The sequence below is a fragment of the Scomber scombrus genome, chromosome 3, assembly GCF_963691925.1.
Source record: "Scomber scombrus chromosome 3, fScoSco1.1, whole genome shotgun sequence".
Classification (NCBI taxonomy): Eukaryota; Metazoa; Chordata; class Actinopteri; order Scombriformes; family Scombridae; genus Scomber; species Scomber scombrus.
Genome location: NC_084972.1, coordinates 10,498,915 through 10,519,822, shown reverse-complemented (window position 1 = coordinate 10,519,822; position 20,908 = coordinate 10,498,915). Strand labels below are relative to the sequence as shown.

Sequence of the window (20,908 nt, the reverse complement as noted above, 5' to 3'; positions counted from 1 at the left end):
AAGAACCCCCCCACCCCTAAAAAAAAAATGAAAGCCTGAGTTGTACATTGAGATCAAGTAGCAAAAGTTAGACGTAATAATATACTGCTAAATAGGAGAGTGTTAATTGAGCTGTGGTTTTGGAATGATCTCATGTTTGCAGATGATCACGTGAAGCTCTCTGACAACGTTTCCATGCATGAACCTTACAGCATCCTGTGTGTGATTTTTGGCATGTCGCCATTCAGACTGGCCTCTAAATAGATCGCTCGATATTTTGACAATTTGGGGAAATGCCAAACATTGTTTCGCACTGTGGAGAAAGTACCAGGTACAATGTAAATATCCTGTTCACAATCACTTGTATCCTGTTCGCACACCTAAACGAACATTCACCACACTGAAAACCATTTCTTACCATCATGATTGCCTAAATCATACTAATATAATGCTTAGATGCATCATTAGTCATTTGGATATTGATGATTGTCTTTGAGTGATCATGATTATGTGATTAATTATGTCATCCCAGGGGAATCTTTAAGAATTAGTAACAGGACATGGTGCATTTTTAAAAGCGATTTCCTTCCAGTGCAATCAGAAGAAGAAAAGTTCAGAGTCACTACACCCCTTACAAACAATATTTCAAGACATTCATGTACACACAAAACACACAATCCATGCAGTGCTTGTGGAGCCAGTAAACAATGTTTCATTGACCCCGAGGGATTCCACATACATGTACATCTTCCTGTAGGGCAAAGGTCTTTAAACTCAACTTTTTTTTCTTTTTTTTTTTTTTCTTAAACAGCTTTTCCCAGGGAGAATTATACTAACAATACCTCCATGTCAAGTTGAGGTGTATATGTGGATGTTATTAGAAAAAAAGAAAAAACTTCAGTGTTGCTAGCAGTCCGTTCAGTATGGCTCAACATCCTCCCAGTATCATTCTTGTGTAAAAAGTAATATTTTTTTCCTCGATCATCTTTTTCTGTGTTCTTTTTGTGCTTCATTCCACATTCGGTAGCTCTGAGTTCTCTAAATAGGTGTAAAAAGCAAAAAACATCCAGAAACGTCTCTGCTGGTTTCTCAATCTGTGTTTCTTACTTCAAGGGGAGAAGAAAAACAAACAATCCAGCCAAAACTAAATGCTGATTTTTTTTTGTTCTTACTCATCATCAGTCATGTCAGTGTGGGAGCCTGTGACAAGTTGATAAATACATGAACCCATCATTGTGCATCTTCGTTTGCTTCACTGTGATCTGTCCGGCACAATCTTGGACTCTCCGTTCTGTTTATCGTTGGACTTCTGGGACACGGTGGCCGGCTGCACCGTGGTTTTTACGCTACGCTTTCTCTTCTGGACGTTCTGCTCAGGGTGGAAGATGATGACATAGACTTTGGGGATGTAGAGCATGCCCAGGGACACGGTGGCACTCAGGCTCATGGACACCGTCAGGGTGGTGGTCTGGATAAACATCTGGAACAGAAACAAGACAGGTGAGAGAGATCTCTACACACACACACACCTATGGTTACAAGTCCTGAGAAAATTGATTGATTTGTGCACGCATACTTCTGGGTATCATTCATGATCCATCCATGTGTTAATAATTCATATCATTACGCACAAGTTCAAGAAAAGACAGTATATGGGATCTCACTGGTTGTGACAATACACTCTTTACAGTTTGCATTCCAAAGCACAAGAGGCGATGTTTTTCCCCTGATGAATGATTTATGACCCGGTATATGTAGTCAGGAAAGGAGGCTCTATTTATGGGTTTTGACCACTGCTGCCATTGCTCTTCCTCTATTGCAAATCCAAAGGTAATAATGAGAAGTGACTTCTCCTGAGATCTCTAATAAATTATAAACTCATTATTCAAAGAGACTGTACATGCCATGAATAAATCAACCCATATGTGCCATAAATAAGATATACAGTATTTGTGCCATAAATAAGTCATACAAGGTACACTACCCAGTATATATCAGCAGCAGCAGCACATCCTGGTGTATCCATACAGTTTCTTTAACATCTTTGTCTGCTTTTTATTTTTCCCTCTCACTGACCTCTCCATGTCTGTGAAAGGAGCTGTGGTGATTTATAGCAAAGTGGATTGTATGTAAGGCTTATGACCCGAGGCGCGCGGAGAGAGACAGTGAATGGTTCTTCCATATGCAAATACAGACATGAAGCAGGTGGTAGAAGGTACGTCTCCTCGCCCACACGTGGTCCTGCACATGACGACAGCATAACAGCCGCTATTTTCTCGAGCCAGACAATAGTTGGCCTCTATATTTAGATATTTTTTTCTGAGTGATGATTAATTGAATGGGATGGCTGAATTGGTCTAGGAGGAGTCCCTACCGTCCCTTAGCTCATCTGACCTCCTTTTCTCTCCCCCATTTTTTAAATTCACTTCATTTTCATTCGGAGGAGGTGAAAAGACTTTGAAAGCACTGCAGGCTTTAATTGTTTCAGCCTGACTGATTCATAATACTGCTCTCTATTAGTCAAAGCATATCTCTGTTTTTCAAATACTCGCCCAACAGTCTCGTACTTTGTAACAGCAGAAATAGCCCACAAGCTAAATTAAACTCTGCCTTTCAGTACAGTGGAGGCAGGATGTCCTGTGAGTACAGCAGGAAGCAAATTAAGTATGACAGGCAACAAACTTAGATTTCACTTTAAACATCTGAGGGACTGTGTTACTCTCTTACTATCAGTGTGTATTATTGTGTGTTGCATCATTTTCACTTAACTCATACTAGCATGAACATTCATATATATTATGTATATTAAATGTGCTTAAATTACATAAATATGTAATGATATTTAATGTGACATAAAATGAGGGACTTAACAACTTTACAAACTAATTTATTAACCAATCCATTAATTGATCATATTAATAATGACTTGATAATTAACTGGAGAGTAAATGCAGGGATTAACAAAAGACTGGGAGGCAGAGTTAATTTCTGTCAGAATTAATTAAGTTGGACGCGTGGTAACACCGCCAACACATTCAGGTGACGTGGGCTCTTCTTTTTTTCCAACTATTCTGAGAAGAGAAAATAATCCACCAATTAAACACTGAATGAAATAATCATTGCAGACGTAGCAATCCGTTTTTTAACTGCTTTAATTATTCATTCATTTCCATAGCAATTTATGAATGAATTATTAATTATGGATCTTTGATTTTCATCTTTTCTTTCATGGATTTATTTATTAATTAATTGTAAATCTTTTTCACTTGTTATTGCCAGATAAAAAGTTTGACACTTACATTGGAAGAAGTATTGAGATATTTTAATTAAGTAAAAGTAAATAAACTACACAAAAATACTCCATTACAAGTAAAAGTCTTGCATTTATAATAACCAGTAGAAGCAAAAGGTACTTATATGATAAATAAAGTCCTCATGTTATATTATAGTGGAGCTTATAGTGAGTGGAGCTAATGTCAACTAATATACTGTGTAAGCAATATGCTGCTGCAGCTCAGTCTGTAAATACATCATATTGTAGAATTTGCCCATATTTTGTATTCAGAAATATTTATTTTCAAAATAACGTCCTTCTGAAATGTAGTGGAGGAGAGGTATAAAATAGTATAACATATAAAGTGCTCAACTAAAATACCCTGAAAATTCCACTGAAGTACAGTGCTTGAGTTAATACACTATATAATTGTTCAAGGATTCAGTTTTTCCATTTGTAAAATATTGTATCCATTTTTAATTGTTCAAAATGTAATATCGGTTTATGAGCATTTTCAAAGTCCTTGAATTACAGGCAAAGTGAATTTCCCACCTTCTCGGTAGACTGTGCGGTGCCAAAAAAGATGGGTACGAAGGCAAGCCAGACGATGCAGGTGGTGTACATAGTGAAGCCAATGGGCTTGGCCTCATTGAAGGTCTCAGGAACTCCTCTGCTCTTGATGGCGTACACCGTGCAGGTGATCATCAGGACGATACTGTAGCTCAGACACAAGATGAGCGACAGGTCGGACATGTCACACTTGAGGACCCCACGGGCAAACTCTGGGTTTGGAGGCTTCTGCTCCTCGTAGTCAATGATGGTGTGAGGGGGCATCACACCAAACCAGATGAACACCCCAAGTAACTGTCGAGAAAGGAGCATTCGTTAGAGTGCTACAAAGGATCTGACTGTTCTCCATAGAAGAAGCACACACAAGCTTACCTGCACTGAAATGAGTATGAAGGTGATAATCAGCTGAGAGGTGGGGCTGATGAATTTCGGGGGTGTTACTGACTTCTTGCCCTGCTCAAAGATGCGGTAGATCCGGTTCGTCTTTGTGAGCATGGCAGAGTAGCTGATACACATGCCGAGCCCCAGCAGCAGCCTGCGGAAAGCGCATACAGCGATACTGGGCTCTGCAATCATGAGGAAGGTGATGAGGTAGATGAGGAAGATGCCCGTCAGCAACACATAGCTGAGCTCTCTGCCGGATGCCCGGACGATGGGCGTGTCGTTAAAGCGGATGAAGGTGATAATGACGCTGCTGGTGGCCAGGATTCCTAGGATTGCCAAAAAGACGGGGATGATGGCCCAGGGAGAGCTCCACTCCAGCTTGACGATGGGTGTTGGCCGGCAGCCTGTACGGTTCACTAGCGGTCTCATGTCAAAGGGGCACATGTCACAGGAGAACTCATCCAGCAGGTACTGGTAACCATCACAGAGCTCACAGTGCCAGCAGCAGGGAACGCCTTTTACCATCTTCTTCTTCTCACCGGTCTCACAGGGGAAACTGCACACTGACTCAGGGATCTTACGATCACCGCCTGACCACTGCATCTCCTCCGTCTGGGATGGATTTACAAAGACATACACATATTTGTAATACTGCACATGAAGTATATAAAGCACCAGAAGTACAAGAAAAGAAGGAACACGATACATAAATGAATTTAGAGGAATAATGCAACATGTTGGGAAATAAACCTATTCATTTTCTTGCTGAGTATTAGATGAGAACACTCTCATGTCTGTACACCGACGCCGATGTCTGTAGCTCTCGGGCCAGAAGGGGCTTAACTTATCTTAGCTTAACAACTGGAAACAGAAGGAAACAGCTAGACTGTCTCTTGCCTGCTCCAGGAAGTTACTGTACACAGTAAGGAACTAGTCTGGCACATGTAAAACACCAGTGTTTTCACACTTTGGATTTTGTACAGATTCAATAAAAGAAATGTAATATAATATATTAGTAAGCTTTAGAGGTGCGGGTGGGCAAATTTTGCTACCTATGAGGAGGGTCAGGCAAGCAGTTTCTCCCTGTTTCCAGTCTTTATGCTAAGCTAAGCTAACTGGGTGCTGGCTCTAGCTACATACATGTACTGTATTTAGCCTATAGACATGACAGTTTTATCAGTCTTCCCATCTAACTCTTGGCAAGAAAATAAATAAGTGTATTTCTCAAAATGTCAAACTATTTAGAGTTCAAGTTGACCAAAAACAATATTTACATTGAGTCGTAGATGGTTTGTCCATTGGCCAATATCCTTGTAGCCAGGGTTGCTGACATTCGACAATTGATACTGGAAGATGTCATAACGACCAGGGGCGTCTCCGTTCTCATTGAACATCACTCCTGTTCCTGCACTGCCTGTTTGATGGAGACAGAGTTTTAATGACTTGTGCGCTGTCAAAAAAGCGAAGAAGTGAGTCATAGGGGACGAGGAATACAAATTCGCTAAGCTGGAGACATGCACCTCCATGGAAGAAAACACCCACACACAGCTGAATACAGCTTGTGTTTGCTTTCTTCGGTCTTGTGAAATCACGGGAAAGCTGAGTGCAGGATGCTCTTTAGTGAAGGCTCTCCTCCACGCGTACAGTCTTTCAGTGCACTCTGCTCTGTTTCCCTAACGTGATTGAATGTTCCTCTCAGGTCCCTGCAGGCGCTCAATCAGAAAAAATCTTCCATAGAAGCCAAGGTCATCCAGCAAGAGCAGAGCAGTAAATAGGATGCTTTCATAGAAGACCTTTTTTTTTCCTTTTTCCAAACTGACTTTTTTATGAAAGACAAGGATGAAAAGCAGGAGCGTTGTGTATAGGGAAGAGGAGGCAGCCCTAGGGAGGAGATGTGCTTTGAAGAAATGTGCTGTGTTCTGTAGCTAGGCACATTAGCAGAAACATCTCAAGGCTTCCGTCATCAAGCTGACCTCTCTTCTACAATTTTCTTTTTAAAATGTTCTTCTTTTTAAATCTGCTGCAGCGCCGATGATCAGTAGTAGAAAAGCAACGTTTTCTCCAACATAAAGCTGCCATCGTTCAAGGTTTTTCCTCCAGAACAATTCAGAATTATCACACATTATGAGTAAACAAAAAACAGATTAAATGTTGAAAAGTTCACCGTTGAAGTTGACAGAGCGGATGTACTGGAGGAGCATCCGTCCTTCCACAGGGTCCATCTTTTCGCAGACACCCATGTAGCCAGGACACAGGTCCAGGTGCATGCTGTGCAAGGCGTGGGCCATGGCATAAACAGCGTCAATCACAAACTGAACCTTGCCCTCTTGTTCATACTGAGAATCTCGACTGATTCTTTCTTCACCTGGTAGACAACAAAAAAGTGTCACATGAGATGAATGATGAACAGACCTGCTCAGAGAACATGCATCGCCTATGACATTATCATACTTACTTGTACATTTTCTTCTACCAAGTTCATATTTGATACCAGGGCGAGTTAGTTTGCACTTGAAGTCATCCTCCCAAAATTCTGCAAACCAGATGTTTCTTCTGTTGTTTTCCAGAGATCTCGAAGTAAAGTACTGGTCAAACCCTGAACCATGTGACAAAATGGTTGAATTTAATATTTCATGAAATACAGCACTCTGATGCATATCAGTGCAAAATAATATCGAGTTCTATCAAACTGAATGATGGCTGTGTCTCAATTTTGTCATTTACTCCACATTTGAAGCATCGGTGACAGGGCAGAAACATCACTATCAGACGTATCAATCATTCATTTCCTTTGTTTGTTGCTTTGGTCATTGGACTTATTCATCAACGTCAAATAGATTTTCTATTGAATTAAGTTGGTTAAGTGGAGTTGTTTATTTTGATTCATTACATTTTTCCCCTACCGTCAATAGAGGCTCTTTTGGGCAAGATGGTGACAGCACCCTCAGCCACCTCCTCCTGGTCCTGAATAGGGGAGCTCTTGGCCCCCCAGCTGTCAGAGCCAACAAACAGGAAGTGGCCTGTCAGGTTGGCCTTTTTGGCAGCCTGCAACACTCGCCTGGAAGGAGACAGATCACACTTCATCTCACCATTTCTAATTGAGTGTGCTTACCAAACAGGAAGTGTAGTCACATACAATTAAATATGAAACTGTGTTTCATCATCGGTCAGATTTCCTTTTTTACTGATATGACGTGGAAGAGAGTTTGACTCACTTGATGTCGTCCTCATTGGCAAAGATGATGACCCCGCGAGCGTTTGATGTCTCCATAAGTCTCTTGATGACCTTCTCAAACTCCCCTGGTCTAGGCTCTCTGGGTATCTTTATGGACTGTGCAATACACAGCCCTCCTGCATCACACACATAGAAACATGTTGTCATTACTGTACTCTCTGGTTTTCTCTGCTCTGTGCACTATATAATATATATACACAACTCAGCCAGTATTGAAATAATGCACCATGTCTCCACGTTAATCCAATTTTGGGGGCAGTTAATCTAGTAGTCATTTAGACATTTGACTCAGAACCACAAATGTCTAACTCATAGTGGCAAGGAGTCACCAAAATTATTAGGATCCAGCATCTGGGGACCTTGATTGATTGTACAGGATTTTGTCTGTTGACTCGTCTGTTCGATTTTGAAATATTTGACTGGAAAAGTGAAAATATTTGACCTGTTGTATTATAGAGAAATTCAGGGGATTACCAATTTTAGTAAGATTAATCATCCAGAGACCTTTTATGTCTATACAAAATTTCATGCCTATCCATCCAATATTTCAGTTCAGACACAAAGTGAAAAGACCGACTGAACCAACAGATCGTGCAGATCTGTTGCTGTCCCAATAGAGGTGAGTTGGACAGCATTAATGATGTTTGATGTTACAGAATTTGAACTTTAGTAACAGCAACTGAGCTTTTAAACCAGCATGAGATGGGGACGTTTGCTTGCCCTGTTAGTCCTCGCGTATTAAAGGATTTTACTTTCCTTTATTGGTCTTTTAATGAGTGAGAACAACATGGCTTGGTAAATGAATAATCCCTCATTGTCACAGAAAATGAATTCAAATCATAGCCAGACACGCAACCTGTTTCTCTGGATATCTGTTGGAAGGCGTCAACACCGCTTTCTCCATAGTTGCCCTCAGAGGCAATCGTGGAAACGTAGTTCCAGCCCATGGCTTTGACGATGTCCACCATAGCCTGGGCCTGGTAGGAGTCAGGAGGCACCACACGGGAGAAGAACTCGTAGCGGCTATTGTCACTCAGCTCCGGGGCAGTGGAGGCATAGCTGATCTGGGGGATCTGAGACACACAGATGGGTCAGTGTTGACGAAAGGGTTAGGTCAAGTGGAAAACATGAGCAGCGCTGATTATTAGGCCAATATGAGAGTATGTAGGTAAAAAGAATGACAAGGAGAGGCAGTGAACCATGGCAGAGCATGATGCACCACTTACTCACAGACAAAAACCTTAAGAGTGTCTGGCGTTCCACGTTAATACTATGAGCTAAGAAGTTCCAGGGCATTAATATCCCAAAATTGGACTATCAGAGAGAGTGTTCATCTCTTGAAGCCTGTGTTCTCAGTAATTCACAGAATTGAGGCAACTTTGCCGTGCAACCTGCCCAAACCTGGTTTGGACTGTGGAAATGGACAACGTCACTGTGAAATACAGATGGTAGGAACCATAGCTGTAAAAGCATTTGTTTGGGGGGAAAAATGGATGAGAAGATTAATTTACTGGTGTGCTACTTCTTTAATGACACAGTTTATGTCGACAGTCTCAACCCTGACCCTGCTAATGCTGGTACCCGTGCGTGGCTTAACGTCAGGCCCTCTGGAGTGACGAGGAGAGAAAGGTAGACACAAGGGGTAGTGAAGGGAGAAGGAGAGAGGAGCGAGAGAACCATTTCACAGATTATCTGGAAGGATTATAGGGGTTTTAGTCAAATTACGTTAAGCACAGAGGGAGAGACAGAGATCAAGAGACTAGAAAAAGGTTAGCATTTCTCAGCTGTAAGCCATACAATATATTTAATTCTGATGGCTGCATGCAGCTTAAATTTGCCTCTCTCCGTTAACCCCGTCCAGCTCAAATTTACTGGTCTTCCTCCACAGACCATACCCTTAACCAGGAGTAAGTTCCACCTCTTTGCGACTGACAAGTCCACTAAGTGACACATGACATCAGTGACCACAGTGGTCTTTGTCATTGTCGGCCAATCAAATCAGTGTTTGCGTACAAATTTGTAATGAACAAGACATCGTGTAATCCTTTCCAAATTAATCCCACATAAAGCATCTGCACCAACTCAATCTCTAAAATCAATCAGCCGTATCACTGACATAAGGATTCCCTTACAGCACAGTCCTGCTGAGATCTTCTCACACATCAGTACGTGATTTAAAAGTGTCCGTTGTTATTCTAGGATCCATGCCAGAGAGATATAATTATGACTTAATGTTCCAATTAAACTTAACCAAACACTGGGCAGAATATAGTGAGGGTATAAGATAAAGAAATTATGATAAGCAAGAATTTGTATTATTCTTAAATTATGAGCACATGTTTATTCAAAGTATTAAATGAGCTACCAGTCACATTATGAAATGTTCAGGAAAGCTAAATAACAGGTGAAATGTTTTTTTTGCACCTTGCAGCAAACTTGAAATATTGAGGATTGAGAAGGTTTAATATCATCTGCTGTTGCTATGACTTCAATGATGGAGTGCACTGACATACTGCATGCCATTAATTAATAGCTATTCTTGTGAAGAGAGGTGCAACTAGTGATTATTTTCATTGTCACATTTTGTTTTATTTTATTGATTGCTGTGTGTATAAAATGTCTGAAAAAATTGTCCATTACAATTTATGAAGTGAAATCTTAAATTTGCTTAATTTGTCTAACTAGTGGTCCAGGTCCCAAAGATATTCAATTAACAATTGTCGAAAACAGAGAAAAGCGGCTTTATCAATGATCTGCTGATCGACTTATTAATTGTTTTCATAAAAGTTTTGAGGAAAAAAGACGCCAAATCAATATTCAGTATGTGCTGTAATTGAACAAGCTCAGCTGTACAAGAGTTATGATGTAAACCCCATAAATTGATGTAAAAATACTGTCTTTTTTTATGTCTCGAGCTAGGCCAACAGTTTGTGTTCACATCTTGTAAAACCAAGCAACATGACAACAGTACATCTGGTAGATGCTGAAACATCTCCTGCTGTGGTAAAGAGCAGATGTTCAATGCAGAGTATAGTTAACGTCAGTCTAGAAGCATCCAGAGTCTGGAGAGCAGCACATATGGACAGCGGGAGGAAATACACCATTTAGCTAAATCTACTCCACACCGGCCAGGCCACAAGTTGCTGTTATCCTGGAGCCAATGTCATCCCGCTGCCCTGATGCTCTATTTTCAGCCCAGGGTCCTGAGCTGCTGAGAGGGGCTTAGAGGAGGTTGGGATCTATAATTCTGTAGTTAACATCTGCCCTGTATGCAAGCTGCCCCTCCTTGGCTGTCAGCTCGCATCCCCATCATAAAGGATGCTGCAACAAGTAGCATCCAGGAAATGGTTTTCTTTTTTCTTTTTCTTTTTGTCTCACAAATTTGGCTAATTCAACACAGCCTAGATATTTATTTTTAGATATTTTTAGATTTCTGGCAGGCTATGTGAGTATAGCGATGAGAATATGACATAATGTGGGATTTACACAGACTCAGTGTCCTATCATCACTATAAGCAGTGTAATCAATTATCAAAGGTCAATCATCTGTACAAAAACGACCTCCACTGCACTCTGAACACATAACACGGATTAGCATGTGTGACAATAGATTCACAATTCATTGAAGCCAGCAATACAGAAATGACTTGTTCCAAAATGATATCAGGTGGAATATGTGCTGAATGAGTGTCTCTGTGTAGCAGCAGTACAATGATATGTGCAATATTAGGACCTGTTATTAAGTATCTCAATGAGATGATATTAAAAGTGATAACTGTGAATAAACTCAGAGACAGAATTTAATGATTTCCTTTGAATGGGAAGGTGTATCCAAAGTTTTGACTGGTTTGTAGTGTGGACATGGGTGTGATTTTCCCATTTATGATTTTTTCATATGAGAGACTTTTTGGAGGCCTGGAAAGATGAAAGTATGTCAAAGAAAACAGAAAAGATTAGAGAAAAGTCAGAAAAATAAAAATAATTTTGTATGACATGATAACATGATTTTCTTTCTGATCCCTTTCATCATCCAAAGGCCCCCTTAAATGTATTTTGGAACTCATGGGGGGTCCAAAATCCCTGGTTTGGAACCACTTCCAACTCTTTTGTGGACAGATTAAAAGAGGAAGAGATAATGGCTTTCACCTTGTTTCACCTCATCAGCTTACTTACTGAAAAGAGGAACTGTCCCTAATATGTTCACTTTTTAAATAAAGAGAGTTAATAAATGAAAGCTCACCGCAAACAATCTGAGCACATTGGCCACCATGATGGACACAGAGCTGCCAGATGCCCCAATCACCCCGACCACCCTCTCGGGTTTAGGGATGATTGGAGGCTCCCCATTCGAGCAGCGCACGTCTGAGTTGTCCTTCTGGATCAGGGCCTGGACAAAGGTGAGCGACTGCTCTAGGGCGTAGGTGTCTCTGGAGCAGGTGTCCAGGATCCGAGCCCCCAGAGTGATGTTAGGCAGCAAGTCCGGATCGCTGTTGATCTGGTCCAGGGCGTACAGCATGGCCTCCAGTCGATGGATCCCCTTTTCTCTCTTGATATCCCCGCAGGGCACCCCAGCAGGCCCCCGCGAGTGCACCGGGAACAGCCCACCCAATTTGATGTCGCCCTCGATTTTGATGGATTGGGGCTGGGCGCCCTGCTGGGCCCATGAGCCCGGACTGATGCCTGCCAGCAGTACCCACAGTAGCCCAGACCATATCCTGTATCTGGATGATGTACGGACCCGGCAGCATTGATGGGATGAGCGGGCCTCTGATGTCATGATGATGACCAGCAGAGGTACTGATAGCACCAGGCCGCTCCCTCTACCTTTGACACGTGGGGACAGTCAGAGAGGGGGGCTTTAAGGTTTGATTAGCATCTCAACATATATTTGCATCATATCCAGTGGATCTGTTGTTTTACCGAAAACAAGAAAACTGTCAAACCGCTTGTGTCACTCAACCATCTGTATCTAGTCCCCAGTCCTCCCGTTAAGTTTCCACTTACTGTAAGAGCTTTAAAGTTGTATAAGCTTTACTACCACAATGTTTGACCGCATGACATTATAATCTGTTTTTTGTTTTGTTTGGTATATCACATCAATAAAGCTTTGTCAGAAATATTTACATCCAAAGTGCAATTTTTAATGTTGACGTGACATTTTAAATTCTAGATGTCTTGTTCAAAATGTCCCTTTAATTCTGCATAAAATATTGTGTATCATTGGAGAAATGTCATCTCGAGTAGAATTTTTGTAGATATAGAAGTTCATATTTAGAAGTTTTTGTTGTTTTTCTTTTTTATCTTTTAAAGGGTTCAGTGGGTTTGAGTAGCTATTGTCTCTCTGCAAGATCAGTAGGCTACAGTTTCTTAAACTGCACCTTTAGTTCTCAAATGAACAAGGCATCAGAGTTGAGGAAAAAAGAAAAGCAGGAATATCATATAGCCTACTTTATATAATATATTATATTTTATTTTTATTATTTGTGTGCAATATTTTAAAGAAAACTTTGTTTAAAGAGATTTTTTTCATTGTGCACGATGACACAGACTGAATATTTGAAGCTTTTATCATGCAGAGCTGAGAGCCCATGATGGAAAACACCATCAATTTTGCAAAACTGAAAACATCAACTGAACCATCGCAGCATTTCATGCTCCAAAAGCTGGAACAGGTTAATTATATCTGCATGAGGATCAAATGCAGATGTGGACAAAACACAAAATAATCAATTGCACTAAAGCAGAATCAGATCCAATGACATGTCAATTACTAAGAGAGAAAATCTATTTTAAAGTTTCCCGGCAGAATTTTGGCTCTAAAAAATATTTAAGTGTTAATGAACTAACTTGATCAAAATCGAAATATAATTATATAATTAATCAAAATTAACATGAATTAAACTTAGATAATTACAGTGTTCATGCTTACAGATTTACTTTCTTTTGAATTGCATTACATTATTTATGGTGCTGCATCTGTTTTTCTGTACGGCACATGTGAAGTTCAATTCAATTGAAAAGATTCTTGAAATCAATAAGATCAGAATGAGAACCAAAGCTTTTTAATGCAACACAACTGATACATTTTCTTTTATTCCATTCAACCTGCAAGTAGAAAAAAAATCACGTAAAGGCACGTCTTACCTGCCCATTCTTCATTGACCAGTCTTGATTTTATCCATCACACGAGCTCTTTCAAACAGGCCTCCATCCATGGTGATTATATCTAGAGACAAGGCTCTCCTCTCCTCACTAAAAGTAAATCCTCTATCATCTCAGACAGCCTGTGTGCACTCTCAACAATAACGACAACCTGACTGAAAACAATTGTCTAAAAGCAAGTAGTTATGATTTCTTAAAAAAACCAAAATGAAACACTGACTTTTGAGGCTTGAGAGTACAGTATCATGGCAGAATGAGGGAAAAGTGGAAAAAAGCGCAACATTACAGCACTGAGATTCTACAAATCACTGCCAAATCCCTTAAAAGCTCTCTCTGTCTCTCGTTCTTTTCCCTCTGTGTGCATCTCTGTCCAGGCACTCCCCCCTCCTCGCTCTCTCCCTCTCTTTCTCTCTGTTGAACCCTCTCCGCGCTCTCTCTCTCTCTCTCAGTGCACTAATGGCCACAGATTGGGATTATCATGCAGGCGTCTGTGAAGAAAGCACTAGGTGGACTAGCCCTTTTTTTTCATACAGCTGAACCAAATGCAGAACCCTCCCCCCAAGCAGTATGATGGAACTCTGTCACTTTGAGAGATTAGATGAGCAGCCATTTGATTCATACTCTCACACACTAACATGCCACACATACACACACGCACGCAAACACACATACACAGACTCTCTCGCTCTCTTTCTCTCTTTAACATATCTGTGAACACTGGCACAATAGTAGAAAATATCAGTGCAGAAAATAGATTTCTGCACAACAGAATGCATCTGGATTAGATTTATTATTGATTTGAGTTGATGCTGTGGGAAACGCAGCCCCCAGATCAGCCTACTGTACCAATACAGACATCTCAAAAAGTGCTTCAAGTAGAGACTTCCACCATCTGGGTTTACAGAGGAAATGAAACACACAATACATGATTTCCCACAAATTAAATTTTAAGGCTAAATTAAAATTTAAGGCTATATTTATTATATTTATATTTTTTTCTTTCATTGTCTGTGCCATCTTTGTTTGGTTTAACTGAGCGCTGTGTCAGCTGAAGAAAACATTGTTCATCCTCATAGGCTGCAAGTAATCATGTATACCAACGTACCTTTAAAAGTAGACAAAGTTAAGTTTGGCATGTTATTAGCAAGAGTCTTGTGTATTGCCTTGGACTTAAAAATCGACTGTAATTGGCATGACGATAATCTAATATTTTCTTGTAGGTGGTCATCTGATTAATGAGGGAGTCCTCACTTAAAAGAGTTTAATCTTAACAATCCCTCCTTTTTTCTACTTAATTACTGCAAAAAACTGCTGAAGGAGTCTTAAGGCTTTACAAAATTTAAATTAGAACATAAACAATAAGTACCTCCTTTAAATAATTTATGGTAGATTTATCCGCCTTTAAAATAAAACCAAGCAGTCAAATGGCACTCTTTCATTTGGAAACCATCAAATGATCCAATACAGATTCAAAATAAGTAATAGATTTTCTCATTTTGCTATAAAGGCATGCGTGGGAACTTTTCTACATATTTCTACCATCCTTGATGAATTCATTTGCTAAAGTTGCCTCGAGTACTGTTGCTAAATGACTTCACCAAGTCGTAATTATCACTATCACAAAAGCAATTGCGGTTAACGAGCCTCACAGCAGCAAAAGATATGATAGCCGGTATGGAAACACACCACACTTATTGAAGGCTCTGCAGCAGAAAATCATGGTACAAAAATCTCCAACTGTGCACACTTAAAGGAAGTTATTTGTGTACTTCTTTTTTTACACTTGCAATTGCTATGTACTGTGTGTATACTAAAATATATGTGTGCATGTATTGATTTGCAGTCTTGCTACTCCTTTTTGCGAGTTGTAAACAGATATTGCAAGTGGACACTATTTATAAGAGGATGCATCATTGGTGTAACTGCAGTGGACCAAAATAAAGCATCCTATTGACCCATGATCTGTTTGAAATAACACATTTTAAAAAGTGATCACAAAACCCCAAAAGATTTTTTTCACTTTACTTTTAATTCCAAGCTAAAAAAATTAACTCTTGCCCATGATATCAGGAAAGCCTGCACAGTCAACCCAAGACAGTAAAGGTCTACAGATGTATTGGTACCTGTGTAATACATGACACTTTTTTGTTAGAAACTACCCTAAGAAGACAGACTTCTCCAAGCCATCCTCCACTTTGGTGTACTCCAGGTGAGATTTAAAGTACTGGCTTTCATACTGCGGGCTGCTACGGATGTACTCCAGGTAATCAGGAGTTCCAGGGCAGATGACATTGTCAGCCAGCAGGACGCTCCCTTTCGTGAGGAGGCCACACTCCTGATGACAAAGCAAAGTGAGCGTGAAAAAGAGTATATTTGATCAAATATGACATGAAAATTTTAAAAAACTTGCCTCTATCAACTTTGTGTCAGGAAGGTAACGGTCCTTCCAGTGATCCAGGAAAACCAAATCAAATGTTTTCACCCCAAACTGCTCCTTCATTTTTGGAATCCAGTCACCAGATGCTCCTTCGACTAACTGCACCTGGTAGAAAAGAGATGCGCTGTCTGACCCGTGCACACTGTTTTATTTGTCTTTTCAGTTAATTTAAAGACAACAGGGTTTACCTTGTCCTCTAGGCCTGCCCAAGCAATGACTTGACGAGCAATAGAAGCATAGTTTGGGTTAAATTCAAGCGTGATGAGCTTGGCATGAGGGGGAAGCAGGCTGGCTATCCGCACCGTGGAGTAGCCACAGTAAGTTCCCAGCTCTAACACAGTGGCTGGGTTTACCTCAGACACTACTGAGTCAAGAATGCAGCCTGTGGCAAACAGCAGGGACACAAAAACAACAAAAAAACAGAAAAAGGAGATATCAACATGTCTAACTGGGTCAAGTGAGGTAAGGATTTTACACATGAACACACACAGTCATATAACAGGACTTGCTCAGTACCTTTCTCATCCCCCACATTCATGGCCCACTCCTTATGTCTGCAGAACTGATCAATGGCTTGGACCACGCTGCGAGGGTCTCCTCTAGTGGCGTTCTTCTGTACTGCACTCAGGAGGCGCTGAAGGAGTTGAGGGAAATAACATTTTACAATCAAGTTATTCTATTAAAAGTCATTAAGGTGTCACTTAACTGCCCTGAATATATAAGTTGTAAATGGTAAAGGAGTTCCCAAAAGGTTAGGATTCAATGAGAATGTCTTTGCTCAGGGTAATCTTCCACAGGCAAATACATGACAATTTCAACTAAGATGAATTGTTATCACACATTAAAATATCACACATTAGAATGGCCTTTCTTAACAACTAATATACTTTCACTCTTTTATCATGATATAGACTTATAGATTATATTTAGATTTTTTTGGGGGGAGTTTTTGGGAGTTTTCAATTTCATGTACCTGTTTTCAGCGCCCTTAATGACCTTTGACTCTGGAAAAGTGTTCTATCAATAAACAACTATCAATATTTATTTTCTTGTCATTCATTTTATCATTATTGTATGATTTTAGTCATCTCTTTCTCTCTTTTTTCACCTTTACTGGATAGCAGTCATGTACAGAGGCAGACAGAAAACAGGGAGACACATCCTTCATGTGTGTTTTTGCCTCATACAGTACCAGCCAAAACACACCTTCCCATTCCTTTCAATGAGAAAGTGTGTCCATACTTTTGACTGGTACTGTATAGAAATTATTATAGAAATTATAAATATTTCAATTTACAGTCTGCCTTGAGGGTTTCTTCTATAACCACCACACACTCAAAGCACATCCAAAACTACTCTTAATAACATTGCCTGATTTAACTTCTTCTCTTTGTGGGTGCAAACAGTCCAGACTTGACTAACACCCTCACTGTTTGGGTAGTTTTGTTGCACATGTTATGATGAGAATACTTGCACCTGATTGGCTTGTGTACAGAGAGTTTGTTCTCCAGCAAGTATACTGTGTACTGTCAAACTTCAACCTGAGCAGAGGATACTTCACATTATTAGGTTCTTGACTGCAAGAAACCCTGCTTACAGATTTAAGTGAACAGTACAGTATAAATTTGGTGTATACATTTTTGCTTGTTTTTTGTTATTATCTGTTCATTGACATTGCCACATTTCTGACATGCTCTGATCAAAAGACAAAAGGGCCTAAGCTTCAGGATTTTTAATTTCTCGCAATTGTTTTTGCTTTAATTAGGGACAGATGAAGAAGAATCAGCCCTGATTCATTAGCAGAATGAAGCGGAGGAGCACTTCTCAGTAGACAATAAACCAATATGGATACACATGTTTGCACCCGTGTACTTTTTGGTGTAAGGGTGTGTGCATGTGTTACATGCTGGGACTTATGTATTTGTATGAAAGGCTTCATTGTTAAATAGTACATCAAATATTTGTTATCTCTCAGTCTCATGATTGGAATACTGTATATTTTTATTTGTTATTTGCCCAATTTCTGATAAGTGTGAGAACATTTTATTTGGTAAAATTATGTCGCTTAAAACTTTTCAGGATTCACTATTAATGCACTTATATGCAGGTAGGACCAGTTACATTATTATGTGCGCCGCACTTTGTTTAAGATTTTTGGTGGTGCAACAAATAACATTACTGTTGGTTGTTGTACAGTAAAGAGTCTCAGTGAGTCACTGTGCACAAAAGTAGGGCAGTGGGACATCTGAACAGAATACAGTTGTTATTATGGTATCAGTTACACCTGCGAAGGGCCTTTTGTTTCATGTTAAATGCATTCCTGACCTGCACCTGTCTCGTTTTAACCCTAACCCTTAAAAACCAAGAGAGCCTAGATAAAAACTCAGATATAAGCTTCTACATCACTAGGTGGACAGTTTTTGTTTTGCCTTTTCAATAAAAGTACACTTTTACTTGGTCACATGATTACATTCATGTAGTGAAAATAAATCATTAATCAGGTTTTAGCCTAGGTTTTAGGTTCTAGTTATCTGGTTCTACTGATGACAATGTCAGTCTGTTGGTGAGTCAGTCTGTCAGTTGGGTTGACTCAAATATCTCACTATTAGATGGATTGCCATGAAGACATAGACACAGACATTTATGGTTTTCAGAGGATGAATCCAAATGACTTTGTTTCTCCGAACTTTCCTCTGGGGCCACCATGAGGTTCACAATTGCAGTTTTTGAATGAAATATCTAACTATTGGATGTATTACTATAAAACAGACATTGTTTTGCTCTTCATGAATTGTAATAATAGCTGTGACCCCATTATTTGGTCAAAATTTGAATTTGTCCTATACTTTGGTTTATGACCAAATACGTCCTATCGACATTCCCATAAGCCTCAGCTATACTTTGTGTTTAGTGCTAATTAGCAAATCTTAGCATGGTTATATGCTAAACTAAGATCGTGAACATATTGAACATTATAAACATCAGCGTGTTAGCATGCTTGTAGTTCAAGGCACAGCTGTTTCTAAGCACAGATTCACAGAGCCACTAACATTAACATTCAATTTTTGAAGGTGAATATAATTTTGTTAGCATATTTATGAACATGGTCGCTTTCTTTGGAATACCTTTAAAATGAAGAGCATGCTTGTAGGTTGGCACATGTACTCACTGACATTTGACCTATGTGTATATAGCCTATATCTCATCCTCTCTCTACTTGCAGGACTACATCACACTAATCTGATTATTTGTGTTAAGTCTTGTGAGTGATGATACAGCTGCTGTATTCTGAAGACACACCTGAGGACGTGTGGACTGGGTCAGCGTGTCCAGCATTGGCTCCACAATGACATCATGCCAAATCAGCGCCAGTCCTCCATGATACTGCACAGCGGTGGGGATCACCCATCTGTACAGAGCATACAGGAGAGCTGCTCCACCGGTGCAACTGTAAACAAGAGTCAACCACATCCTGCAAACAAGAAAGAGAGGACATAAACATCAATTCAACATGGTGAGATGGTGCTGCATCATGGAAGGAGGCTGAGATAAATGAGACAGAAAGCACAAACACACAACACAACATAAATGAAAGCTCTCATATCTATCCTCACTCTACTTCTCTCCTTGTGTTGGGCTAATGAGATGGGTGTTTACTATGCAGTGTGCCGCTCCTGTTTTCATTATCTGCTGCTGCTGCCAGGTCCAAGCTGCACACCCACACCCATCACAATATGATGGTATCACTGTAGGATATTATTTAATATCAGCTGCAATAACACAGTGCTTTCTGTGTAGGTTTCCCACTCTCAGAAGCAATTAGTCTGTTAAGCAATCTTGAGCACAGATCAACTGGGGAAGAACAGAGCGAAAAGGAGGAGCACAGCACAGCCAGAATCCTAAACAAGGAATCCTTTGGGAAAGCATTGAAGAGCATGGCTGGAAATGAATTCACCTTGCACTAATAATGAAAGACCAATGGTGGTTGAAGTAATTCCTTGTGATTTGGAGTTTGAGTTGCATGGCAACTGGCTGGGGGGTTAAGAGCTGTGTCACAAAAGGGAGAGCACTGGGACTTTAACCTTTACTTTGGCTTCCTCCTAGCATATAACCAAGAGACTCAGAAACAGACATGCAGAGTATTCCTGGCACGGCTTTACAAACACACACGTACATCTTTTTATCATCTCCAAATGTAGAAACGAATGCAGGGATGTGTAGGGACACTTGACGGAAATACACAATTGCATAATACAAAGTTACATCCTGTGCATACTAACTGAATTTGTTCTCTGCGCAAACAACATCAAAGGCTCTCAAATAAAAGAAAAAGAGGGGGAACAAGAATATGCAGGTCCTGCATTAGAAACATTCCAAACTTCATTATTGGAGATATAACACATCATTAGTTTTCAAAATGTCATGACTGAAAAATGTCATGACTGAGGAGTATCCCAGCGATGTCAGTTTGTTAGCAAATGAAATCATAACATTTGGTGGCTCCCTACAATAATTCAGCCCAAAACAGGAATTAAAAGCAAATTGAGTCATGATTTCCTTTGAGAAACACAGGAACAAACATTGGGCACAAGGAAAACAAACCCTCCTGCATTCTTAAAGGGTCTCTCATTAAAATCAAACAGAAAATATAAGACTTACATGTGTGGGCAGGCGGCGCTCCCTGTCCTCTTCTCACCTCTCTCTCCTCGCTGCTAGAGGAAAACCTAGCCCCCCCCAAACACGCGGTCATATACCTCCATTTACATGAGACTAACTCCTCCCTCCACTTCCTTCCATCCCCCTCTTTAGACTCCTGCTGAATCTGAGCATGCAAGGAATGCACAGACCAGATCTCCCACACAGACAC

At 40.2% G+C, this 20,908-nt stretch overlaps 2 protein-coding genes across 2 annotated transcripts; both read right to left on the bottom strand.

The window, feature by feature from the left end:
- Positions 1-1,231: 1,231 nt before the first annotated feature.
- Positions 1,232-12,219, bottom strand: grm6b (glutamate receptor, metabotropic 6b). Its single transcript, XM_062444768.1, has 10 exons — positions 11,683-12,219; positions 8,299-8,515; positions 7,423-7,558; positions 7,111-7,265; positions 6,663-6,803; positions 6,372-6,572; positions 5,482-5,621; positions 4,196-4,819; positions 3,806-4,117; positions 1,232-1,459 (listed from the first exon to the last, which is right to left on the bottom strand). Exons 1-10 carry the CDS (start codon positions 12,217-12,219, stop codon positions 1,232-1,234), a joined length of 2,691 nt encoding a protein of 896 aa, XP_062300752.1.
- Positions 12,220-15,637: 3,418 nt separating this feature from the next.
- comtb (catechol-O-methyltransferase b) lies at positions 15,638-20,745 on the bottom strand. The gene is made up of 6 exons (XM_062416089.1): positions 20,701-20,745; positions 19,342-19,513; positions 16,558-16,675; positions 16,230-16,423; positions 16,015-16,146; positions 15,638-15,939 (listed from the first exon to the last, which is right to left on the bottom strand). Coding segments are annotated over exons 1-6 (798 nt in total). The 5' UTR covers positions 20,703-20,745; the 3' UTR covers positions 15,638-15,759.
- Between the last annotated feature and the right edge of the window lie 163 nt (positions 20,746-20,908).

Coding starts and splice junctions, on each gene's coding strand:
- grm6b (XM_062444768.1), bottom strand. CDS start 12,219: ATGACATCAGAGGCCCGCTCATCCCATCAATGCTGCCGGGTCCGTACA. Junction 6,573..6,662: donor TGGTAGAAGAAAATGTACAA/GTAAGTATGATA, acceptor GTTGTCTACCAG/GTGAAGAAAGAATCAGTCGA. Junction 1,460..3,805: donor CCGCACAGTCTACCGAGAAG/GTGGGAAATTCA, acceptor TTTCTGTTCCAG/ATGTTTATCCAGACCACCAC.
- comtb (XM_062416089.1), bottom strand. Junction 16,676..19,341: donor CCCAGTCCACACGTCCTCAG/GTGTGTCTTCAG, acceptor CAACTCCTTCAG/CGCCTCCTGAGTGCAGTACA. Junction 16,147..16,229: donor GGGCAGGCCTAGAGGACAAG/GTAAACCCTGTT, acceptor CTTTTCTACCAG/GTGCAGTTAGTCGAAGGAGC.